General features: G+C 35.0%; 2 protein-coding genes across 4 annotated transcripts in view; one reads left to right on the top strand and one right to left on the bottom strand.

The window, feature by feature from the left end:
• Window positions 1-868, bottom strand: part of TMEM232 (transmembrane protein 232) — a 318,910-nt gene extending 318,042 nt beyond the window's left edge. For both annotated transcript variants that reach the window (XM_050793059.1, XM_050793058.1), the window contains exon 1: window positions 626-868. The gene's annotated coding sequence lies outside the window, so the exon portion shown is untranslated. The remainder of the gene's footprint in view (window positions 1-625) is intronic.
• Window positions 61-27,165, top strand: SLC25A46 (solute carrier family 25 member 46). 2 transcript variants are annotated; one of them, XM_050793082.1, is made up of 8 exons: window positions 61-154; window positions 4,101-4,143; window positions 5,794-5,851; window positions 8,326-8,403; window positions 10,229-10,329; window positions 17,520-17,576; window positions 18,750-18,807; window positions 23,249-27,165. In XM_050793082.1, the coding sequence occupies exons 1-8, from the start codon at window positions 145-147 to the stop codon at window positions 23,825-23,827; spliced, it is 984 nt and encodes a 327-aa protein (XP_050649039.1). In that variant the 5' UTR covers window positions 61-144; the 3' UTR covers window positions 23,828-27,165. The 2 variants fall into 2 exon arrangements, with proteins under 2 accessions (XP_050649039.1, XP_050649038.1); XM_050793081.1 differs by lacking the exon at window positions 61-154 and adding an exon at window positions 901-1,306.
• The last annotated feature ends 417 nt before the right edge of the window (window positions 27,166-27,582 follow it).

Genomic DNA, 27,582 nt, shown 5'->3' with positions numbered 1-27,582 from the left:
AAGGTCGAGAACAGCACGTCAGAGTTCTCTTGGAAAAGCTCTAGGAATCCTGGGCGTCCATCGAGTTGAAGGAACATAGGATGAACCCATGGAAGGCTTCCTCAGATCTGAGGAGGGAGCCTGCCCCAAGAGCCCGTGGACCTAATGAAAACAGGTAGTAGGGGACCCTCTACAGAACTCTTCTCAGTTATTTAATTAGAGGTCCCGATTTTGAAAGATACAACTGGGATTTCAATACCCTGAATGATTTAGATACATCGGGAAAAATACGACAGAAAACTAGTTTCTTTACAGCCTTAGAAAAGTAAAACCCGTAATTCCTCACTCCACGAGGGCAGTATTCGAGTACGTGGGTTTCTTTCTCCCCCGACGTTCACCTGAACTTTTAAAATGCTTGCTCTGGTGGTCCATAGCACTTTCGCGCTCACTGGGCGGTACCATATCTCTCAATAGATTTTATCCAAAACCGCAAGTGCGGGAGACAAAGCTAGGTAGAAGGTTACCAACCCTCCACAACTCCAACCTTTACTAGCTTCCTCGGAGCAGGTGAGGCACCAGCCCCGTGAGAATACACTGAGATCTGGGGCGTAGCTGTGACATGAGGTATTTCTGGCCGAGATCTCACCGGGTAAGCTCCACTCGCGGGTTATCGGCTCCCTCCAAGAAGCATCTTTGACCTCCTCCCATGTAGGCCCTATTCCTACACCAATTCTCTTTCTGGAATCTCTTTGGTACCGTGTTTCATTAATCCCACAACCATATTCCCACCTATTCCCTAATGACAACAAAGTTTTAAGTTATAGGTTACCGCCGTGTCTCCCTAGCAACCGTGCCCACTAATGGTTGCCGGAAGAGGCTATAATCACGTGCTCCCAAGACTTCCGGGTTTCTAACGTGACTTCCGGTTGTCAGAATATCCCCCAGACGCGGCGGCTGCCTAGGGGAAACTGTGTGGTCTTAGGTCGCGGTGGCCCGGGTGGTGGTGGGCTCCGGGCGGGCTCGCGTCATCCTGCCCCCGCTGCAATGCATCCGCGGCGCCCGGACGGATTTGATGGCTTGGGCTACCGGGGCGGTGCCCGGGACGAGCAGGGCTTCGGCGGCGCTTTCCCTGCAAGGTCCTTCAGCACCGGGGCGGACCTGGGCCACTGGGTGACGACTCCCCCAGACATCCCCGGCAGCCGCAACCTGCACTGGGGCGAGAAGAGCCCCCCCTACGGCGTGCCCACCACCTCCACCCCGTACGAAGGCCCCACGGAAGAACCCTTTTCCACTGGCGGCGGCGGCGGTGTGCAGGGGCAGAGCAGTGGTGAGAAGCACGGGGACCGACGCAGGGATGGTGGGTTAGTGGGGCGGCGGCTTGAGGCCTGCAGACCCCGGAAGCGGCGCAGAGGGTCCCGCCTCCTGCTCCTTTTCATCCTATCGGGCGCCACACCCTTTGCCCTCCTTCGTCCTCTGCCCCTGAAGCCGGCCTTCTCCCTCTTCCTCACGCAAACGAATTCTCCTGGATCAATTCCAAAAAAGACATCTGCCTTAGCTATGGGGTACATAGTAGGAATTTTTAGAGGTTTTGGTGTCCCAACTGATGGCCAGAGTTAAAAAGGAGTTTGGATTATTTACTGTTACCTGATTAACTTTGGCAGCTGTATTTTCTCGATTTAATTAATTAATGAATGTGTTTACTCGTAGTTTTGTGTTCTGAAGAGAGAAGCCTTTCAGCATAAGCAAATTTGGGTTCAAACTTGGTTGTGCCACTCGTAATCTGAACAACTTAACCTCTGTGAGCCCTCAGTTTTCTCATCTTTAAGATGTGTAGAAGAATCCAGTATGGGATACATAGGCAAAAAAAAAAAAAAAAGTTTCCTTCCTTTTCCTTTTTAAACACAGGAGTTTTATCTGCTTTTCAGATCCCCAGTCTAGAAAGTTTCCTTCCTATAATTTTCCCTTCTGCTTTCTTTCTTCTGACCTAAAAACTACATATAAAAGTTAGAAACACCGATACAATTTCAAGATAGGACTTTGGAATCATGACATAATTATTCTCTATGGGATATCAGAAAAGCTGCAACACTGCATAATGTACATATTTTCAACATCCTTTTTTATTCATAAAGAATAATAGCTACTTCTTTCTATTCTCCTGCAATTGTTAGAATAATAGATTAATGGTATTATTTAATATTAAATTTATTGTAGGTATCGGCTTTATTCTCATTTCCTCGACTTTGACTTGGAAATAAAATAATATTTATTCAACTAGGAAGAATAGACTTTAACGAATGCCTAGTGAGTAAATGAGAATGTGAAGAAGGATAGATGACTTACCTAGCTAATTGTCATACAATTAGCTTTTTGACTCTTCGCTGTTTTTTGTTTTTTGCTTTTTTCCGGTTGTGTCGTACTAGTCCCAATACTAGTCCAGAAGAATACTGGAAAGGTTTTACAAGTTATAAATCAAATAATTCAAAAATGCATATACCGTTGCTACACAGTTATCTTCTTAGGCAGTAAAGTTTATGTTTTTATCTTTTCATAAGTTATGCTTTGATGGTTACAATGAGGAAGAGTTCCTTGACACAACCAGGGGTTAATTTTGCAGCCGTAAGAGGTGTGTGAATGTTAATTTTGCAACAAACTTAGACACCAAAGAGATTTACACAGTAAACAATAGTAAATCTTCCTAACACCTTCCAGAAAATGTTAGTAGCATTTTCTGTTACTGTTTGGGGATGATCTATACATATAAAAAGAGTAAGGTTGGGCGCGGTGGCTCACACCTGTAATCCCAGCACTTTGGGAGGCCTAGGAGGGCGGATCCCGAGGTCAGGATATCAAGACCATCCTGGCTAACAAGGTGAAACCATAAATTAGCCAGATGTGGTGGCGGGCGTCTGTAGTCCCAGCTACTCGGGAGGCTGCGGCAGGAGAATGGCCTGAACCCAGGAGGCGGAGCTTGCAGTGAGCTGAGATCCCACCACTGCATTCCAGCCTGGGCGACAGAGCGAGACTCCGTCTCAAAACAAAACAAAAGGGTAAAATCTAAGGAAAAAGTGCCTTAGGTAGGTAAAAGAAGCTTTCTATTTAGCTTGTACATTTTTCTAGGGTGAACCGCGTAGTTTCCCAGGAACATGCTGAGGTGGCCTTGTTCTGATTGAAAGGGAATAGTGAGGGCAATTGCTTCATTTGAAAGAGAAGAAAGAATTGTAATTTGTGAATATTGTATTATAGTTAGAATTTAATGTCTGGTTCCCTGGGGTTGTAATAGTTCACCACTATGACTTTGAGTTTAGTCAGGAAGAAAGGCTTTTCTCTTCTGACATATGCATAGGAATGTTTCCAGCTGTGAACTTTTCCAGTAACACAACAGACATACCATCTGTAGTAGCACATACATATCCAGTAACCTACTCCGATTAATTAAACAGCTAGCCTCAAACTATTTAAAACTTGAAGAGATGGGGAAGAAGAGAACTGTATTTACCGATTTTGGTTATCCCTAAGTACCCTTTCAAATTAATAATTTAGAGGTGCTTTACTTGCAGTTATTGGTTTAATAAAGTGCTCTCCATCAGTAACAGTGAATAACTAGTTTTTACAGCATAGAAGGTAAAGTCGTAGGTAAAATATCAGCTGCGGCCAACCATAGAAAATTTTTTATTTGATTGGAATCAGAAGCTGAAAACTGCTAGCCCTTAGGTTCTGTGTGCATATTTGTTTCATTAGGCCCAGACAGTGTTTTAACAATTTCTGAAATAGTTGTCCAGGACTTCAAAATTGGAAGCTTTTCTATAAAATGAGAATATCTTTTTTTGAAAAAATTACAGCTTCAAAACCCTGGGCCCACACTCTTATGTGGCAACAATGAATTGGAGTTAAAGAGTAATTGTGCTTTAAAGGCTGTACACCTTGCAATTTGCCACAAACCCCAGCAGAGTCCTTCATTCATTTAAATTATTTCCCTGGCCCCATCAGAATTTGACTTTGAAGTTTAAATGAACAGCAGGTTAATAAAATAAATGTTTAAAAATTGTTTTTAGACTAAACCTAAATATTGGTTATCAGTAATCTTATTTTTTTATTTCTTTTTTTTTTTTTTACTTTAGAACAGCTGAATAGATTTGCTGGATTTGGTATTGGACTTGCAAGGTAATGTTTTATCTAAAGACGTTTAAAGCTTTTATTTATTTAATTTAGAGTTTTTCTTTAATTTATAATATTAAATGATTATTATTGCTTCCTTTAGGTTGTTTCTTTGAAGCAGCAGCTTAAATTTTGAATAATATTTTGCAGAAAAAAAAACATGATCATTATTTAAAACATATAATTTGATAGTTTTTCCAGTAAGGATAGACTAGTCATCCAATTTTATAAACACAAAGTAATTTTGTAATGAGTATTGTAATTGTTTTCATGGGTCTGTCCAAAGAATAAAATGAAGTGTAATCTTATCTCTCTCCCATCAAAAAAAGTAATTTAGAATGGGGTTCATGAAGATCAAATGACTCTGCTGACAGGAACTTTGTTCATAGGACATTTTCTGAAAGAAATAAAAATTACATGGCATTTAATGATGCCATGTAATTGACATGGCATTTCCCACGTCAAACATATAGAGATCTAGTTTAATTTTATACTGTAGATATTAATATTATGTATTGTTTCCCTTACTTACCTGTTTGCAGATCTGGTTTTCATTCTTTTCATGGGTCTATCCAAAGAATAAAATGAAATGTAATCTGTCTCTCTCCCATCAAAAAAGTAATTGTGCATGGAGGCTTCTCTCTAAACATTCTAATGCTTGTAAGATATTTAGCAGCATAGCATCTAGATTGTGTTCATAATCAGCGTTTGGTGATAGCATTACTTTATTTTTTTTTTTTAATATCTAACGATCATTTTAAGAAAAGCCTTTAGTCTTGATTATTGTGATCCTTAGTGAAAACCATTTTCAAAAATATTGGAATTGCACAAAGCTTACATTTCATGCCATAATGATCACTATCATTTTAAACATTTTAACCAAGAAAAATACCTTATTTGCATTATTGAACCCGAGGGTGTTAATGTCAATATAAATAAAATCTGTGTTTTCCATTCTGCTGGAGTTGTTTTTTGCTTCAATATTTATACTTAAAGCTTTGATTCATTTGATAGACTATTATTACATATAAATATGTGTGTACGTGTATTTATATGTCACTCTGAGACCTGAAATCCACAGCTGTAATTGTTTTGTGGGGCACATTCTCAAATCAGAAATTTGATACATAAATATTAGTCAATTAACATGGTCATTAAGAATCTTATAATTTAAGGTTTATACTTAAATTTATACTTAAACCTTATAATTGAAGTGCATCAAAACCAACATTTTTAGAATGGGGTTCATGAAGATCAAATGGCTCTGCTGATAGGAATGTTGTTCATTGGATATTTTCTGAACGAAATAATTTGCAGCATTAAATGCCATTTATCTGATGTGTCATTTCCCACATTAAACAAACAGAGATCTAGTTTCATCTTACACTACAGACATTACTATTATGTATTATGTATTGTTTCCCTTATTTACTAGTATGCAGATCTGGTTTTCATTCATTTCATATTGAATTTTGTTATGGGTAGAATCATTTGCAAACATTTCTAGACATTTTTAAAGATCTGTTTAATTTTTTTAAGAATGGAAAACAAAGTAATGCATGATTCTTCAGGCAAGAATAATTTCAGAAAGATACATGTTGTAAATTTAATTTGTCTCTATGTAGACATACATATATATAAATTATTTTTATATAGTCTCTTTACAGAAAATGTATTGGCACATCCTTGCATTGTTCTACGCCGCCAATGTCAGGTAAATGTCGTTTCTTTGATCTTTTGAAGCAATACTTCTGACCCTAATATGAAGGGCAGAACTTACATAAATGACATGAAACCAGGTAATTGTTACTTCATGTGAAATGTTCCGAACTTTTTGGTCTCAAAACCTCTTTAAAGTCTTAAAAAAATATTGAGGATCCTAAATAACTTTGCTTTATTTTGGTCATATCTGCTGATATTTACCATTTCAGAAATTAAAATTGGGAAAATTTCAATGTATCTCTATAATTCATTAAAATAATACATCTATTAGTAAGATAATATATTTTTATGAAAGTATTTTGCATTTTTGCGAATATTTTTAACACCTGACATAATAGGAGAGAGCCAGTTTCTCTCATATGCTTCTGCAGTCAATCTGTTGCATCACGTGGTTTTTGAAAGAAGCAAGGAAGTTTAGTCTTGTCCACATGTGTAGTTGAAAGCAGGAGAGGAGTATATTATATTCTTTTGAGATAATTGTGGGTATTCTTTGCAATTGCACCAAAACTCACTGTGTGGTAGTTTCTTAAAGGTTATTTGCAATGTGAAATCACAAATCATTTTAGTGAACTTTTTACACTTTGTTACATTAAAAAATCTATTTAATTATACTGCATCTTGAATAGATATTTTTACTTATGCATGATTCTGTATAATTGTGCATAAGTTATTTGAAAAATATTGACCAAATGAGTTATATAGATCTTCCTGATGTTAAGACATTTGATTATAAAATATCAAAAAATCATCTTCATTAAAAATACTACTGATCTCACTAGAAAAGTCTTTAAGTATTGTCGGCTCTTGACGATGGATATAGATTTTCCAAAATTCTGAGTTTTACTTGAAAATTCAAACTTATCATTGATAATAAATACTGTTAGTTATTTTTGTTTTAATCAACAATCTCACTTTGTTTATTTTTTAAAATATGTCTGTCCTAAGGGTGAATAGGTATAGTCTGTCAATGAGTTTTTCTAAGTAAAAATGATGTTCCGTGAAAAAAGTGGCTAGTTCAGCTTGCAATTCTATCATACAAGTGCTTTCCTCATGACAGCAATCTTACTTCCTTATGTAACACACAAAATATTAATTAGAAAGAGGATGTGTACTCAAAGGTCAAGGATTCATAAAATTAACATTTTGTTACTTCATCATCAAGGATATCCCTATATGAAGGTTGCTTTTTTCTCCCTATGGGTAAATGAGGTGAAAAATACTGTAAGTACGAAAATACAGTTCGATGGTGCTGCCTCAATTTGTGCTAATGAGCTGGGAGTTTTACCTACCATTGCTTTTGTACCATTAGTGAACATAGCAAGACAGTGAAAAAAGCAAATGATATCTTAGTAATCATTAGGAAAATAATTTTGAACTTGTCAAGCCACTGAAAAGGTAATGGGACTCTCAGGAGTCAGTGGACCCCACTTGCAAACTCTGTTATAACCCACTTTTTGTTTGTTTGTTTGAGACAGAGTCTCGCTTTGTTGCCCAGGTAGGAGTGCAGTGGCGCGATCTCAGCTCACTGCAACCTCCGCCTCCCGGGTTCACGCCATTCTCCTGCCTCAGCCTCCCAAGTAGCTGGAACTACAGGCGCCCGCCACCACGCCCAGCTAATTTTTTCTATTTTTTTAGGAGAGACGGGGTTTCACCGTATTAGCCAGGATGGTCTCGATCTCCTGACCCCATGATCCGCCTGCCTCAGCCTCCCAAAGTGCTGGGGTTACAGGCGTGAGCCACCGTGCCCGGCCTGTTATAACCCACTTTCTTTGTAAAGTAATGCTTCCTATATTTGTTTGCTGTTAGAGTTCAAAACAGTATAAATCATTATAAATTAATCTGTTCATGCTTAGCACTGAAAAGTGTGTATACAGAAATACCATTAAAATAGCATTGACTGTGTGTGCCACAGAACAGTGTATTTCCAATATATATTTACATTGTAGTAATATTAACATGGAGATCCAATGGACACGTTATATATAAGTAACAAATACATTATTTTTAAATGTTTTATGAAATAATACCATTAGAATGTAATACATTCTAATATTTTATTATTTCACATAATAAATATTGTTTTGACACTCCCCCAATTGATTTCATATACCAGTCAGTTACCACGTATAGTTTGAAAAATGCTTGCCTAAAATGAACATGAGTTGGGAGATGTAATTCAATTCTTTAAGGCAATACAAATATCAAATAAGACCCTCTTTATTATATAGTCTACAGTACTGTGTGTATTATGCATTGGTCTTCAGATTGTATTTATATAACCGTACATACTGTACTTTTAATAGGTTATTTAAAGCACTTTTAAGAGTAATTTTGCTCATGTGTAATTTATGTTGACTTTGGAATTAACTTTTGTTTATACTGCAATTCTACCATATATCTTTCATGGCTCTGTTATTTCTTGACAAAACATTAACAGAAAAAAATCATGAAATATCTTTTTTACAGGTTAATTACCATGCCCAGCATTACCACCTCACTCCATTTACAGTCATCAATATTATGTACAGTTTCAACAAAACTCAGGTGAGAATTTTGTCTATGGATTCTATTAAAGGTTTATATAAGTGTCATTTGGGCTTAGTAATCATTAAAGCAATAATAATTACTTTCAATTTGGTCAATAAAACATCTTAACTGTTGTAGTAAAACTAAAGTAGCACAACAATATGTTTTTGAATCTTTCAAAATTTAATTTAGCAAAAGTACAAATTAATTCATTTAGCAAAACCACAAAGAGCTGTGTTAAGATGATGTCTCTGCTATCAAGAGGCTCCTATTTATTCATGGAGACAAGATCTTAAACAGAAGATTGTGCTGCAGTAAGATAAAGGCAATATTAGAAGTACAGAATGCTTTCAGAATACAAAAGAGAAGTATTTTATCAAAACTGGGCTTGGGCTCAGTGTATGCCTGGGAAAAACTTTGGGAAAAGAAAGGCCCGAATTGTGTGCTTCTTGTTGAGAAGGCTAACTTTTCATGATGAAGATAGAGAAAAGGTTTTTAAAGTAATGTGTGAAGGCCGAAGACAAAGAGAGATCATAATGTTTGAGAATGGATTTAATAGAGTACAATGGGAGCTTGAAGTGGGGGTTGAAGAGTAACAGAAAGATGAAAAAGTAGCCAGAGAAGTAAGCAGGATCCAGATTCTAAAGCACCTTCTAAGAACTGCACACTAGATCTTAAAAGCTACAGGAGTACTGTTGAAGGTGTTTTAGCCATGACCAAAGTATCTCGAAGAGCTTTGGATTGTTTGGCAATATCTATCAAAATTTAAAATGTATGTGTTCTTTGACTTACTAATTTCACTTCCAGGAACTTGTCCCACATAGATGTGCACATATATATGCAAAAATATATATACAAGGATGTCCTATGACATTGCATATAATAGACTGGAAATGATTAAATGTCCATCACTAGGGTACCAGTGAAATAATTATGGTATATTATGGTGAAACACCTTGTAACCTTTAAAAATAAGAGGGTAGCTCTGTGTATACTAATGTAGAATGATCTCCAGGATATTTTTTATGTTTCAAGATAACACCACCTGTTAAAAATACACAAAACAAACAGATTTCTATAACACACACAGAGATATACTTATATATGCATGGATTATCTCGAGGATAAATTGTGAAACTGCTGCTGAGGACTGGGATGAAAAGGAGACAGACTTTCAACTGATACCCTATTGCTTCTTTTTAATTCTATCATGTATATCTATTAATAACATAGATAAATAATAGGGGTATTACTGATAGTATTATGCAAAGGGGCAAAACGAGAGACAGTGAAACTTGTAGCCAAATTGATATAAAGTAATAGTGTTAAGTATGGAGAAGAGCATGGATTTGTAAGATACTAAGGGAGTAGAATTTGTAGAACCTGGGGACTGATTAGATAGGAACAGTGAGAGAAAAATGTTTTCTAGATATATTATTTGGACACAAGGGTGATGAAGCTGCTATCTAGGGAAATAGGAAATACAGCAGAGAAGGAAAGAATTGGTGTGGTATGAGTGAGTATGATTGGGTTAAGTTGTGGATATGTAAGTTTCAAGTTACCTTGTGTCATCCACAGGACGGGACTAGTGGGGAGTTGAATATATAGATATTAGGGACAAATTAGTTAATCATTAGGGCTTTTAATTAATAGGAATGTTCTTCTCGGCCTAAATATAACTTTAAAATGATATAAAATTAATTTAATTATAGTTCTCTACTAATATTTCTATTAGAATAATGTTTTATTGGAAAATATCTACACAATATCAAGTTTTATTAAGATCTTTTCTGTTTCAGATGTAGGTATTAACAGAAATAACCATGAATTTTGTTCATTTTAGGGACCTAGAGCCCTGTGGAAAGGAATGGGAAGTACATTTATTGTCCAGGGAGTCACACTTGGAGCAGAAGGCATAATTAGTGAATTTACACCTTTGCCAAGGTACCTTTTTTAGCATTTCTTCAGTGTTAGTTTCATGTTGTGATTCGTTTTTAGATTCAGGTGGTACATGTGCAGGCTTGTTACATGGGTATATTGTGTGATGCTGAAGTTTGGACTTCTAATGACCTTCTCATCCAACAATTCCCAATTGTGTAAACATCATACCCAATAGGTAGTTTTCAACCCTTGTCCCCATCCCTCCCCTATTATATTGTTTTAAAAGTAAGTAAAAAATGTCTTGAATCTGAAAACTTGTCTGACGTAACTAAAAGAAGAAACAATAAAATTAATTATATCTTATTAAATTAGTATGTGATAAAGAAAATGTGTCTTGGCTTAGTATTATTGAGATGTATCTTTCAGCTTCTACTGCTATGTGCCAGCAACTGCCAGCTGAGGAACAAATGTGGGTATGTGAGCAATTCCTGCTCTTTAAGTATTCAGTTTAGTGAAGGAGACACATGTAAGCAAGAAGAGGTAACATGTCCAATGTCATGGGGTTGGACAGTCTAGATAATAAAAAGAAGTGTCTTATGCTTGGAATATTGGGTATGTATGAAATGGAATATGAGGAAAAGAAGCTGAGGTGCTACATTACAATACAATTGTGCCTTTGTAAGTTTATTCTCTGTGGGGTTGGAATATGTTTCTTTTTTTCAATATATAGATGTTCTGATCAAGATATATTCAAATGGCAGTGTAAAATAAATGGAATAGTATAGACAGATTTATGGAGATCTATTGTAATAATCTAGGCGAGACTGAGAAGGTTCTGAACTGTGGAGCAGAACAGAAAGGGATGAGCTGGCTAGATATTTCTGAAGTATAATTGATGGTCATTGTGTTAGCTTGGTAATTGGAGATAGGAGACAATGAGTTGTCAGTAGTGACTGAGATTTCTAGATTGGAAAATGTTAACCAAGATGGAGAATTCAAGAAGAAGAAAAAGTTGGAGTAGGGAAGAAGATAAAGAATTTATCTTTCAATAAATGAAGTTGGAGATTCTTGCAAGACATCGAGGGAGGGGAACATGTCTAATATTTGGTTGGAACCATGGATCAGAGTTTAAAAAAAAAAAAAAATTGAAGCAGAGGCAGAGCTTTGGGTATTGTGGCATAAAAGTAGCAGTTGAAGCTTGGGATAGATGAAATCACCTAAGGAGAAAGTGTAGATTAAATGAATAAAATGGACCAAGGACAGAATCCTAGGCGTACATGTGTGCCGTGTGTGTGTTGGGCGGGGTTGGAGGGGTAGTTGGGGGAGATAATGAGAGACATTAGAGAGGTCCTCAGAACAAATTGGAAATAGCATAAGATGTAGGACAATCATGTTCTTGAAACCAAAAATGGGAGAATTAGAATTGTAGATACATTTGAGAGAGAGGTAGAGAAATTAGGGAAATTTGCTTTCAGGTGTCTCTTTTCTCTGTGAAGCAGGATACAGGGTTATTTGGTGAAAAAATGAAGCACTGGCGTTGTAGTAGAAAAGCATGAGAGGAATGATACACATTTGGGACAATCACAATGATGGGTAACAAAGGAATCTTACAAAGAGTATATGAAAGGAATGTTAATAGGTAATATTGGAAATTAGAAATTTTTAAGGTGCTATTTGGCATTACTCTGTGATTTTCTATATCAGCACTATATTTTTGTATATCATCCTATTGATAATATTAAAGGCTTTGGAATGGTTTGAAAATCCAAATTTATTGTCTGGCAGGGTGGATTTTTTGGATTGTTAAAGAAGTAAGATAGTTGAAGGCATAGCTACTAGAGTAACACATATGCCCAATGTTGGGATTTAGTCCTTATAGGGAAGGAAATGAAAGCAAGAGAAAATGATATTAAGCTTTTTTCCAATGTGATTTCTTTTGAAGGACCTCATAGTCCTGAAGTTCCTTAAATAAAGCTTTGCTAAAAGGTTTGAAACAAAACAAAGATTAGAAAGGTCAGCAACATTTGGGTAGCTCAGTTTCTTGTTTTATTCTTTAAAAATCTGTATTTCTTTGTTTGGCTAACTATTCACTTTATTGCTTTTATATCACTAGATAAGATCTCAAGTTAGTACTTATAGTCAAATATTCTTGAAATTATCTAACAAACAGTTCTATAAAAAATTAACAAAAATGCAGGAAATTCCATTTGGTAGCGTGAAAAAAATTCAATGCAGTTGTTCCTCGTATCTCTGGGGGATTGATTCCAGCACCCCCAGTGGATACTAAAATCCAGAGATGCTGAAGTCCCTTTTATAAAATGGTGTTGTATTTGCATACAACCTCTGCACAACCTCCTGTATACTTTAAATCATTTCTTGATTCCCTATAATACCAAATACAATGTAAATGCTATGTAAATAGTTGTTGTGTATTGTTTAGGGAATAATGACAAGAAAAAAAAAACTCGGTACACATTCAGTACAGATGCAACTATCTCTTTTATAAATAAATATTTTAAATCCACAGTTGCCCAAATCCATGTATGTGGAACCCATGGGTATGGAGGGTTGACTATATTTGCAACCGGAACACTATTGGTTCAGGTCCTGGCTATTTCACTTTTTATTTCTGGGACCTTAGGCAAGTAATGTTGCCTCTGTAAAGCAGAGATGAAGGAATAACATTAATTTCAGGTTACAGGGAAGACAAAAATAGGAATGGGAAGGCATAGGACTTTATAAAATTTTATCATCTAACTTTCTTAGTAGACAGACATGTCAACTGAGTGGGAATATATTTTCATCATTTTGAATCTTTCTAAAGAAGACAAAATAGTAACCTCTATTGCATTTTTCTACTTGGATAATTTTGGTGATAAGCCCCAATCATTAATTCATTCATTTACTTAGCTAACATTTCCTGAGTACTTACTATGTGCCAGGTTCTAAGCTAAAAACCGGTTTACAATGAGGAAAGGAAACAAAAGGTAACTGTTGCCAGGAAGCTCAGAATCTAATAAAAGTACATTCACTAAGAACAATAATTCCATTAATGAATAATTGCAAATTGAAATTTGTTTTCTGAAAGAAAAGAATATAGTTCCATGAAAGTATTAAAGGGCTAGAAAGTGTCCCTAGTAACATGACACTTAAAAGTAGATCAGAGTGGTAATTAGGAGGTACATACCAATTTGTATAAAAATGCTGTTGCAGTGGGGAGCATAGAGAATTCAGGTGTAACTGAGAGAAGGCTCAACATGGCTGGAGCTCTGGCCAGGGGTAAGGTACAGAGCAGGTGGGAGCCAGAACATGTGTGGCCCTGCAGGCCATTATAAGAATATTGAAGAGGTTCAGTAAGGTCAGTGACATCAGGTTTGTTTTCAAAGGGTCATTGTAACTGTAGATGAAAAGGTTGCATGAGGACTGAAGTGAATAAAAGGAGACATCTTAGTATTCTATTACAATAATAAAGGTGAGAAATGATAGTGGCTAAGATCAGCGTGGTATCTTTTGAGATAGAGGTAAGTGGATAGTTTTGAAATATACTTAGGTCAAATTGAGGGAATTTGGTGATGCTTTAGGAATGGTAGATGAGAGAGAAGGCAGTATCAAGGATGACTTCTTGTATTGGGCTTGTGTAATTAGTTGTCAAATGAAGCTGTTTTTTGAAGTATAGTGTGAATATCTTTTAAAAAATTATTTATTCTTCTTTGGGCAGATTTGACCTTTCCTATTAATGGGAAGAAGGCAGAGTTGTGGCAAACAAGGTCACTAAACATTAAAAGCAGTTCACAGAAGCTACTACATAAGGAGGATGAGCTGTGAGGTCTCCTAGCCTGGGGTTTTTTAATTGCATAACAATTACTAGGTAGAACAGGGGAGATAGTATAGATATGCCAACATTTAGTTTTTTTACAAAGTTTATGATCAAATCAGAGAGAAAAACAGCAGATCTCTAGTGTTCATTAAATCAGCAAATTTATAATTTCTCAGTAGTATTACTTTTTAACAAATTATTTATTACCCAGGATCATCATGTGTGATCTCTTTATCTACTGCTAAACCCTTCCCAATCCTCTCCCCCAGTTGGAGTGAGTTAAACCATGTGTCATTCTACCCCACAGTACCCTTTACTTAATTTACATGTGGCTTTTTTCATACTGTTAACGTGAGGTAGGAGTTCCTGTAACCAAGGCCACCTGTGTGGTTCAGTCTGTCACAAAACCCATTTGGTTGAACTCCAACTTAGTTTTGACTCATCACACATTTGTGGTTATACCATTGTAAACATCTTGTAGTCTTTCTCCAACAGTTCCCTCTGAATTTGCTTATTTTAAACACATGTTATTTTAAACACAATGAAATCTTCCTCAAATTCAGTAGATTTCCTTTCTGATTAACAGTTCCTGAGTAGGGAACACTGAAAGAGTTTAAGTAGAAAAGAAAGATTTTAAGTTAGACTTTAGGACAAGTGCATTTTCAGTGCTTTTATCATATCCACATGGAGTAGGCCCATGATATGGGGCTGGCATATAATGAATTCTTAACTGAAGGTAAATTAATTTTGGAGATTTTGTAGTTCTAACCCTAGAGACGAGGGTCCCTAGGGAAGAAGGATACCCTATGGTGGAAGAAGAGGGCCTGAACCTTAGGAACTCCAACAAGGTTTGGCTGGGTTAAGAAAGGTGATCCTGAAAAGGAGTTAGGAGAGACCAGAAGAAGGCAGGATAAAAACCAACAGAGAATGGGCTAGTGGAGTACAGGGGCAAAGAGTGCTTCAAGGAGAGAAGAACACGAGGCTCTGATGGCTGCTGAAATGTCAGATAAGGTAGAGACTTAAAAACGTCCATCAGATTTAATGACATGGAGATTACTGGAGACTTTGGCAAGAGCTGTTTTTGTTCAAAACCAATCTGAAGTGGGTTCAGAGGTGAATGGGAAAGTATGGACATGGAAACAGCAAGTTTAGAACGTTGGCTCTGACTAGGATTGATGAAGAGAAGTAACTGGAAGATGAGGGGTTTAGGGTAGGTTGGGGAAGTGTTTTTTTTAGGTTTTGTTTTTTTTTTAATGAGGATAGCTATTTGACCATTTGAAAATTAAAGACTGCTAAATTAGAGGTATTTTAGAATTTTATTGCTTTTTGTGTTGATTATGCATAGGAGTATGTATTTTGATCTGTTAAATGAAAAACTAGACTGTTTTGAGAAAAGCAAGGTACTCGAATAAATTTTATTGATTTTTTTTTTTTGGCATATTAGCGAGGGCATCTTTTGCTTGAAAATAGTTCATTTAGATATATTTATATGTTTAGTATTTGATAATGAATTATACAAAGGTTTAATGACAAGATTTTACATTTACCCTCAACTGACGCTTTTAAGTATGCTTACTTAAATTTCTAGAGCTGTAATAGTAAATTTTACCCATTTTATAAAGTGGTAGAGAACATACAAGGAAGAGTCCCAAAAACATTTTTTAAATACTTGGTTTTAAATCTCCTTTTCTTTTATCTTAATGATCTTAATAATTAGCAGTAGTCATCAAAGGGGAGGTAATTCAGAATTGACAGTTGTATTTAAAGGGGAGGCTATCCAGTCCTTAATGTTTACGACAATTTTATACTTAAAATTGATGTCATCATAAACTCTGGTAATACTTTCTGAGGCCATGAGTATTAGTTGTGCCAAGATGATTTACAAAGCATGTAACATATTTTGTTTTATAATCATAAAGTAACTTTCCATAAGATGGGAGGCCTAATCTATTTTTTATATTTTTCGACTTAATCATTGAATAATATGATTTCAGCTACATTGTGTTGTTCAGGCCAAATAAATATGCTAATAGTAATTTAATCAGAGTTTGGCCCAGAAGGTGCTCTAAGGTCTTAGAAATCAGGGGTAGTTGTTCTATTGTCTGAAAGTCTCTGATGTACGTACTCCTTTATATGCTGTTGTTTTTCAAATTCAGTCATTTGAAATAGAAAACATTTTTCTAGAGTCCTGTTGTAGCCATGATGGAATGAGTACCAATTCCATCAGAGGAACTGGTGGTAGCAAGTCTTATCTTTATTTTGCACTTCCCTGTTTTTTTTTTTTCTCTTTTTCTTTTCATTTTTCTCCTATCTCCGCTGCCTTTTTATTTTTTTCTTCTTAGTTACATTTTTCTTTTTTTTCTTTTTCTTTTTTTTTTTTACTCTCTGTAATCTTGACTCTTTTGGACTTTTCTCGTGATAGAACTTACTCCCTTTTTTCCCCTTTGGTTCTATTTCATTTCAGCTTGCCTCCCTCCCTCCCTCCCTTCCTTCTTTCTTTCTTTTTTTTTTTTTCTTTCTTCCTTTTTTTTTCTTTCTTTTCTTGTTTTCCAAAAGTAACCAAACTAGCAGACAGAATGCACACAATCCTAGACCTTGGTTCCAGACCTGGCGTTTTGCCTGTTTCCTTTGAACATTTCCCTGTGATCTTTTTGACCCTGATTTTTCTCATCAGTAAGACAAGTGTGACAGTATCTCCTCTGCTTATCTTACAAGATTCTTCTTTGTATCAAATAAGATGAGAGGCAGTACAGGCAGAGAGTACAGAGGTGTAGAACACAGTTCCACAGTAACATGTTACTTGGGTTTGGGTAAGTTATTAATCCCCTCTGATCCTATCTCCTCATCTATGAAATGGAGAAAATAGGGTTATTATGAAGATTAGAAATAGTTCATGCAAAGCACTTTGCATAGTAATGGCATTTAGTAGGTGCTCACAAAGATATTAGAATATAATGGTCACAAAATTATGTACTTGTACTAAGTAAAGATCCTTCGGAAATTAGGTACTACATAAATGTAATGTGTCAGCCTGCATTAGAGTTACTTAATTAAAAAAAAAAAATCCCATTCTTATATACTTTGTAAAGCCTTTTAAAATCCTGTTCTTTGTTTCCATATCTATTCTCTTTCTTTTAACCTATCATCTTAATTTTCTTCACTTTCTCATGTTTACTTTCATAATCAGTTGTGCCTCTTGCTTCTCTGCCAGTCCCTTCTATCAGCACATACGAAAACACCTTGTATTTTTTTTTCTCTTAAACCATCACAGTTGTTTACCCTGTGTTCCAGAAAAGAAAATGTTCACCATTAGAATATATTTCTCCTACAGATTAAAAAAAAGTAGAAGTTGATTACTGTTTTGAAAATTGCACTAATTCCAGATGTTTTAAGTAACATGGCTTTTGTTTTATTTAAGTTTATTTTTATGTTTTAGGGAGGTTTTACATAAATGGAGTCCTAAACAAATAGGAGAACACCTTCTACTGAAATCGTAAGTATCAAAAAATGGCTTTTTTTTTTGGACATTTTCACTAATTTTATAGTATTAGAACTGGAAACAAATCTTATAAATAACTGTAGAGAAGGAAATTAGAGCAGTGAAATGTTTGTGGGACTAGAACTTCAAAGGACAAGTAACAGAGTTTAGGAATAAATCTTGAAATATATATTATCTTTAAAATAAATCTTACCAATTTGAAAGGCTGGAATCACAGACTAATTTTGTGTGTGTATTCTTAGGAAGTTAGCATGGGTCTCCAATATATTTAACCCGGATTTTCAAGGAAAGTATAACTATTTTATTGTTAATCAGAGATACAAATGTATTTGTATGGTGATGAGCAAACCCAAAAAACGTTAGTGACATTGAAATGTAGTCCTAAAGGCACTTAGTGATTTTACAACGGTAACCATTTTTGTAGATTAGAATTTTATTCTTCACTTTTTAATTTTTTTTTGAAGATTGTGAATTGGAAATCCCCCAGCTTGCTGGCTCCCTCAATGGGACATTCCAGCACATTATTACTTAGTGATGTTCCATTCACCTTGAAAACCACTACTTGCCAGGACCTGGCCCATAAGGGTTAGGTAAGTCCCACCTTGATATTATTTTGAATAACTATATTTTGCAGGCTTGCAAAGTTGTAATATTACTCTGTCTAAATATTGGTGATAGAAAACAACTTTGCAAAGCTGTATAATGTTGTTTTTTTAATAATAAAAGGGGACTTCACTCACCATTGAAGACTGGCCTAACTCTGCTGGATGGGAAATCTGGGAATCGATATAAGAGGATAGTAACAGAAAAGTTTACTTGCTCAAATATCATTAAAAAGGCAAACTATGGAATGGATCCCTCATCCTAAATTTTAAGTTTTAGATTTATAGGCTGCATTAGCTATGTGTAGGTAGATGTCCAATCTATTTTCATTGCAGGCTGTCCTTGTTTTGTCATTTGATTTTTTCATTTCTGTTGAATAAAGCATCCTATGTTACAGGTTTCTGAAGTTAGAATTTTTAGGCTATAGGTATTAATAGTTGAAAACGTTAAAAAGATTATTCTAGCTTGACTATAAATTATGTTGGCATATTAAAGCAGATATTTAAAAAATGCGTATAAGCACCTTGTTTCAATATACTGATAAATTTGTTTTAATTTCTATAGCCTAACTTATGTGGTGGCAATGCCTTTTTATTCAGCAAGTCTGATTGAAACAGTGCAGGTGAGCTTTTTTTTTTTACTGTCATTCTTTTTATTTAAGAATAGTTTTTGGACTATTCAGTATATTGTATATATCTAATATTTCAGCAGAAAATTTTAAGACTATGTCTTAAAATGTTTATTTTATAAATATCACAGTTATATCACACATTGCTTGTCTGTATATTTCCATTGCCATCTTAAGTCACACTGCTAGTTTTAATTACTTTTGTCCTTTCCGTAGGCAACTATACTCTTCATTTAGACATCTCAGAACACAGCCTATAACTTGCTCTGAAAACAAAGAATCTATAAACTTTTTAAGGCCCTTACATACAACCCAGATGGTTATGGCTTATCATTGGACAGTAAATTAAAAATTACCTGAGAATAAACATGTTGGATAATCATCCAAACACGAAGCAGGTTGTCCCCACAGGTAGTTTACTGACAGGATTCTTTTTAAATATGCCTTTAAGTAACATTTGATACTATTGGGTGGGGTAAATACTACAAAGCTGAAGCAATTTTCTGCCAGCACTTTAAATTCTGTTTGCTTGTGTTACTATTCCTAACCACATGGTGGCGCTTCAAGTACATTTAATTAAATGTCTTACCCTTCTTCCTACACTTAAAACTGTAAGATGAAGGTAGTTTTTACTTCACCTGTATACAAAATCCCACTATTTTTACACATGTCTTCTATTTCCACATCAGATCCTCTAGCATATTCTTTTCTCTAGTATATGTGAGTGCCCTCTCTGTAGAAACTCCCACTGGATCAGCCTTTGCTCTTCTAATTATTATTCTCTACCTTGTATCTTTTCTGGCTGTATCATTCATCTTTGATTTATTATTTATTATTATTATTATTATTATTATTATTATTATTATTATTTCTGTTAGAACTAACTTCAGTTAACTGAAGTTAATGTCTTACGACCCAAATAATACTTTCCCTCCTTCCCCTTGCATTTGGCATTGTGTTAAATAAATGATACAATTTTTGTATGGTGCTATAGAATTTACAGAGTTGTCACTTGTATGAGATAGCTTCATTTTAAAGATAAGGGAAAAATGTCAGGAAAGTAATTATTTAAGGAAAAACAACTAAGCAGAATGATTTATTGGGGAAAACAACTTTTAGCTTGAGACAGACCCATTATCACATTTCTCTGCTTAAATTAGACCTGGGACTTTAGACAGATTTCTTACCTTTATAATTTTCTTATCCATAAATTGTGAATAGTATTTTAATAACTGAGGTGTAACATTGAATGAGTTATTTATGTAAGTGCCCGGCTCACTATGTGATAGTGTTTGTTCTGTGTATGTTTTTTTTTTTTAACCCAGTATTTACCTCTTGTTTCCTGCTTCAAGTTCCACCTGCTAACGCCTTTTGATTTCTTTTGTCTGCTTTTCTAGAACTCTTTTTTCTTGAGATTTCTCTCTCTTGAACATCTTTTTTCAATAACCCCTTTGCCATCTCTTCTGTTATATCTTAAAGCTCAATCCTTGACCCTCTGTTTTTTTATCCTATACTCATTATTCTGGAAGAGCTAATTTATTCACAGGAATCACTTTAGTTCTAATCTTATGTGAGTTAAATCTTCAGACTCAACTTACAAAAATAATCTCATCTGTCCCTCTAAAAATTAACTTCCTTTAGAACCTCTTCTCCCTGGCAATATATTAATGATACTATTGTTATCTTCACACTAAAGACTCAAAACTTTAGTTTTTGTTTTAGGAAAGATTTTATTTTTACATTTCTTTCATCCTTCATAATTACCCAGTCATCATGAACTTTGTAGTGATCTATTTCTTCATTAAGAATCCTTGAGGCCTAGGTGGGTGGATCATGAGGTCAGGAGTTCAAGACCAGCCTGGCCAACAAAGTGAAATCCCATCTCTACTAAAAATACAAAAATTAGCTGGGTGTGGTGGCAGGCGCCTGTTGGCCCAGCTATTTGGGAGGCTGAGGTGGAAGAATAGCTTGAACCCGGGAGGCAGAGGTTTCAGTGAGCCGAAATCACGCCACTGTACTCCAGCCTAGGCGACAGAGTGAGACTCTGTCTTTTCAAAAAAAAAAAAAAGTCCTTGTACTAGTCCCTGCATTTTAAAAGTCAATTCTGTGTACTCATACAAGATTGTTTTTAGGTTACAATGCTTATATATCCTTTTACTGATTAGGGATTCATATTGACTCATATTCCCTAAAATCAACTTCAGACTTATTATAATTTTAAATAAAGGTTTTAATTACATCACTTTACCTTTCAGATTATCTTCCTTAACTGCTAAACTTAAAAAAAAAAAATTATCAAATATTTATTGAGTACTTGCCTGTATCACGTACTGTGATAGACCCTGGGGATACAACAGCAAACAAAAACAAATTGCTCTGCTCTCATAGCACTTATATTCTTATGGGGAAAGTAGACATAAACAACTAAATATAAGGTATATTTCATGGTGATTAACTGCTAAAGAGAGCAAAAATAAAGAAAGGAAGGCAAATAGGATGTGTAATGGGTGAGGGGGGCAGTTAATATTTTTTTAAGAAGATACGTAAAGGCCTCACTGAGAAGGTGACATTTGTGTAAAGATCAACATGGATATTTGTGAGAATATTCCAAGGGAAGGCAAGTGCAAACACCCTTACATGGGACTGTGTCATGTGTGTTGTGTCATACATGCTTGAGAAGTAGGAAGGATGCCGATATGGTTGGTGCTAACTAAGCACAAAATAAGCAAATGTTGAGTTTTATTTAGAGGGAAAGCAAGTGCAAAAACTGTTAGGTGGGACTGTGTCATGTGTGTTGTATCTTGCATGCTTGAGAAGTAGAAAGGAAGCTGTTATGGTTGGTGCTAACTAAGCAAGGGGAGAATACAGGAGATGAGGCCTGAGTGGTAAGAGAGGACCAGATTATATAGGACATGGTAAATCATTGTAATAACTGGGCTTTTGTTTGGGAAGGAGGGAAAGTCTTTGATAGGTTTGAGGAGAACGGTGGTGTGATCTGACTTACATCTTTATTAGGATCTCTTTGACTGTTGTATTAAAAATAAACCAGCGGGAAGGAGGTCAGGGTCAGAAGTAGGAAGATGGATTAGAAGGCTAGGCAAGCTCACTGTAGTCTCATAGTTTTAAATATCATCTATTTACTAAAGACACCCACATTTATAATACAATGCTTCTCCACTTACAATGGGATTACATCCCAATAAACCTGTCATAAATTTGAAAACGTAAGTTGAGATATCGTCGAAATCATCTGTAGGTCCATTGTGTACCTTTTTCCTGTAATTTCTATTTTGAACTCCATTTGGAGTTAATTGACTTAACATTTCTGAACTCTTGATCTTCACCAGATTGCTACTCTGGCAGTTTTTCAACTCAATAAAAGGCAAGGCTATTCCCCCCAGTTCCTCTGTACAACCACCTAGGGGTTATCCTTGACCCTTCTCTTGCATACCCCAAATGCAATTCACCAGTAATTCCCATAGACTTTGATTTTAGGACAAAAGCACAATTGAACCACTTTACTTCTGTTGCCACCTTCTAGTCCAAGCCACCATCATCCCTTTACTGGATGATTCCAGTAACTTTTGAACTGGCTTTTCAACTGATCTTGTCCTTCTTTGCACAACAGCCAGTATTCTTTTAAAATATAAATTATGTCATGTCCATCTTCTGCTTAAAATCAACCCATTATTTCCCATCTGAGTAGAAGCCAAAGTCTACAGAGCAGTCTATAAGGCATGATATAGCCCCTGGCTACCTTATGAATTTCATCTGCTACTTTTCTGCAGTCATTGCTGCAGCCAAAGTGCCTTTTAGCAAGTTCTTTTCTATCTGTCTATACCTCGGTAATCCATATCAAACTTTCTTATTCATATCCCCAAAATTCTACAAAAGCAGACATTGCAGGTGATAATGAGACTAACATTTATTGAGTGACTCCTAAGTGCCAAGCCTTTTTTCATTTAATATTCACAACAACCCTGTGCATGAAAAGTAGATAATGGTCATTTCCATTTTTGTAGAATGGGAAACTCTGCTTAGGAGAAGTTAAGTAATTTGACAATAGTTGCATAGTCAGTAAGTAATGGAGGCAGGATTTAAACATGTTTAAGAACTATAAGCACCATAGTGTCTCCTTAAGCATTACATAGTTATTGCCTTTTCACAAGTTCTAAGAAGTTTCTTGAGATGTATCCACCTACATATCTCCCTAGTCTCCCTACCCCAATAAGATTAACTCCGAACTTCACTGATAGCAGTTTTATGAGATTTTATTTGAAAAAAAACTGATGCCTAGATAACAGTTAAAGTCTGCAAATCATGGATGTTTCCCTCTTCCGTCACTATGTTAGGATTTAAAAGGAACCTAGAAAGAGTCCTTTTTCTGTGGCAAAATAAGCAAATGTTAAGTTTTACTTATTCATTTTTATTTCAGAGTGAGATAATTCGAGATAATACTGGCATTTTGGAATGTGTTAAAGAAGGAATTGGAAGAGTGATAGGCATGGGAGTGCCTCACAGCAAACGACTTCTTCCGCTTCTTTCCTTGATCTTCCCTACGGTGCTTCATGGAGTTCTTCATTACATCATCAGCTCAGTTATTCAGAAATTTGTCCTACTAATTCTAAAGAGAAAGACTTACAATAGCCACCTAGCTGAGAGCACTAGCCCTGTGCAGAGTATGTTGGATGCTTATTTTCCAGAACTTATTGCTAACTTTGCTGCCAGTCTTTGTTCTGACGTTATACTTTACCCATTGGAAACAGTTTTGCACCGCCTTCACATTCAAGGAACACGCACAATAATTGACAATACAGACCTTGGCTATGAAGTGCTTCCAATTAATACACAGTATGAGGGAATGAGAGACTGTATCAATACCATAAGGCAGGAGGAAGGAGTGTTTGGTTTTTATAAAGGGTTTGGTGCTGTTATAATACAGTACACACTGCATGCAGCTGTTTTACAGATTACCAAAATTATTTACTCTACACTTCTTCAAAATAACATTTGAGATTTAGGTTCCCTCACTGAGTAGTCTGGAAGATGTAATCTGGATAATTTGCTATAAAGTTATGAGGGATAAAAGTGAAATACTGGGGAAGAAAATGGATTGGAAAGTAAAATTGGTACAAAAGCCCATGCTGATTATCTTGACTTTGTTTTTTAAGGCATAGGTACATATTTTGGATCAAAACTCTTCCAAATTTGAAAACTCAATAAAAATAACACTTATTAAATTCTAATTAGTGTAGCACTCATGGTGAAGTAAACATGATCCTAGGCAGAAGCAAAATTTTATTACAAAATCTAAAAACTTTATAGAGTTGAATCTATTTCATCTGACTTAAATATTCATTAAATGTTTATTTTACCTTCTAGATTGATGTTGGTATAGTATCCTTAATACAGTGTAGTGTGTTAATGTCCTTAATACAATCGGGAGATTTTTACCTTTAAGCATATAAATGACATCATTATTGAAAAAGACTTAAGGTATGATTAGATTTGGCAATCTGTAAGCAGGAGTAAAAAGGTTTTAAATTGCATTGTCCCTATATAACTATCTTAATGGCTATATATATTGATTTTATAAAGCCATTTATGTAGACACATGTAACTTGGAATTTCCTTCATCCCTACACGTTTTCTACACTTACATCACCTTATTGCATAAAACGAAGTCATGCACTTTCTACTTGAACATCAAAATATCAAAAGCCAAGGTACCCAAAAGATGCAAGTCAGAGACAACATCCTTGTCCATATCCAAACCCAGTGTTTCAGTGCTAGCAACTTAATTTATCATACATTTATAGAGTTTGGTTTGCTTTGCTACTTGTGTGAATCATCGGACTGTTTTTAGAGCCACTCTTAAGAGAGAATATAAAAAATCATGACAATTACTACTGTTTCCACATTTACAAATTGTGTACTTAAGTGAACCTCATTTACCTTTTATGTCTGAATGGCTTGTCTGAGAGGAAACAAAATTAAAATTCATCTGGGAATTTGTGCCTCTTGTCTACTATATAGTCATCACTAGATAATGCCTTCCGTTTTTATTTTCTTTCAGTTTTTGCTTTAAATTTTGTTTTCCAAAATAGATTTACATGGAGGGAAAAGCAATTATTCTTATCACCTTTTATTTAAACTTCTTTAGATGAATACTGAAGAAAAATCCAAACCTTAAAGGAAATATGCCCTTGTGTTTTATGGGTGGGGAAAAAGTACATTTCAACATATAATAAGCAAAAAAAAATTCATCAGTTTAATAAAAACATTTTGTCTGTTCCTAAATGTAATTTGGTGGGTTAAGCACTTTGTATAGTAAAATGACATGTGTTTGCTGTATCATTAGACATTTTAAAGTTTTATTTCTTCACATGAATAATCACAGTTGTATCACGAACCATTTAGCTCTCTGAATACAGTGACTTTGCACTGATATTGTCCAACCAAGAATGCATAGTAACTGAAATTGTACTTGCTAAATGTCACAGAAATGGTTACTTTTTGCAAATAGTAGTGTTGGAACAAAAAAGTGATATGCAAAAAGTGTAAAAACAGTAATAAGTAGCAAATCTCTCCTATGTGTGTGTGTGTGGTTACTGAAACACCTACATTTTCCATTTTTAAATTCACCAAGAGGGGGTAAATAAACACCACTGATCACATTTTATATTTTATGGTGAATATTTTAGATTAAGGTTTACTTTGTCGAACCAATAGCATTTAAATTGCTTTCAATTAAGATAGTTTCAGATAAGAGTAAACCAGAAAATTTCAAGTTTGAAAAATTTCTAGAAAAGAATCTGAATAGAATCAAGTATTTACTAACGAAAATCCATAGGATGCTTTATTTAGCTAAAAATTAAATATTTCAGGATATTTGTTGGAAGTTAGCTGAAAATAGTTACATAAATTCATTTTATTGTGGAATAATTATCAGACCGATAGGCTGAACCACACACAAGTAAGGTTGATCTTATTTTCCTTTTTGGAGAAAGGGAATACAAATTAACATTAAAATTGAAACATAGGAAGTAAAATATGAGTAATTTTTTACTACCATTCCAAATTAGTTGAAACAAAATCTTGAATGGTCAAGCACTTAAATTTATGCTAGCCAAATATGTTGCACTGAATTTTGAAAAGAGTGAGTGAGATAACCATAAGATACACTCTTTCCCTTTTTAAAATTGTTATCTTTCTTTAATGTAGGTGCCAAATCAAATATCCATGGACTACACTTCTTAAGATAATAACAGCTCAAAATAGTATTTTTTTAATTCAATAGAACTAACAGCGTTATGAAAAAGATTCTATTAAATATTCCACAGGCCCATTGGTCCTCTTATATAAGCCAGATTTTGGCCACTGAGCTTGTGATACACTTGCCTTACATTGTAGGGTTTCTTAATTTGAGTCAAGTATACTGAAAGCAATTAAAAACTGGTAAATTTTAATTTACTGTGTAAAGTGAACTTATGAATTAACTGACTAAATACATGTGTGTAGACCTTCCTGAAATGCCACTCTCTATTTTGTGGGCTCTTAAAAAAATTATCTGAGTTAATAAGGTTATCTATTAAAGCCTCCAAAATCTCAGCACGAGATGTTATAAATATGATATAGTAGAAACAAGTAACTTGAAAATGGGTATTTGATACCTTAGCTGGTGTTTTCAGAAACATACAGAACTGGAGAGGTGAGAACTTGCTTACTTTGGCAGATGTACCTGACTACTCACAACTGTCTTTTTAGCAGCAGCTTTGTTAAAACTGCACAAAGCATTCACTTTATTGAGTACAAATGCCGTAGTATTTCCACCTAAGTGTTAGTATATCTGTTCATGAAATGAAAAAAAAAAATGATGCTTTATATTTGTTGTATCAACTGAGGTTGTGGAGGATGTTTGTCCACTGATATTTTGAAACAGAAAAGACTACTTTGTCAGCTTCTAATAAGGTAGCCAGGTTTGAATTATTTTCAAAATTTATATAAGCAAATAAAATCTGTTGGTAACAATTCACATTGCACTAGAATTTGAATGATACCATTGTTGGCATTTCTGTTTCTCTTTCAAGTAGTTGTAAATAATCTCTTTTTCTCATATAAACTGAATGTGTAATGTCTTACTCTTCAGTCATTTAGTATCAGTGATAATGGTACCAAGTTGTATAGCAGAGTAACAAAATCATGATTTGACAATTAAATTTACATATTGCCTCACCTAGAGATGTTTTGTCTGTACAACTTTTTCTTTTTTTTAAGTTTGTCTTACTGTTACTTTAAATGTTTTGGGTAAATTGTGTAATATGAAAAGTTCAATAAAATGTTGAAATAAAACCAATGTTTTTCTCCTACTGATGTGAGAGAACTATTCAGGCTAGTGGTTAGAGATGAATTATATTTTTTTAGGTAGAAATGAAGATCAACAAAAATATGTGAAGTTAAACTTTTTTGCACACTGTTTTTAAAAATCTCTATAGCTTCCTCACAACATCCCTGTGACAGTTTTTGGAGTTGTGCTGTTTGATTAAGAATGAAATAGATACAGAGAGGCGGTGATTTGTCCTGCATTTCGCAACTGGGAGAGTAACAACAGAAAAATGACAAGTAGGCAGCTCGAGATTCCCATCCCTCCATGGAAAGAGAAGAAAACAACCAGAAACTGTCAGAACCCACTTTGTCAGACTCTGGAAAACAGTCAAAAGTTTACAGCAACCATGTGAATGTTATATCAAGAAAAAGGCAATTTATTGG

Source organism: Macaca thibetana, chromosome 6 (assembly GCF_024542745.1).
Source record: "Macaca thibetana thibetana isolate TM-01 chromosome 6, ASM2454274v1, whole genome shotgun sequence".
Taxonomy (NCBI): Eukaryota; Metazoa; Chordata; class Mammalia; order Primates; family Cercopithecidae; genus Macaca; species Macaca thibetana.
Note: the sequence above shows the minus strand (reverse complement) of the source record. Positions and strands in the feature narration are given on the sequence as shown.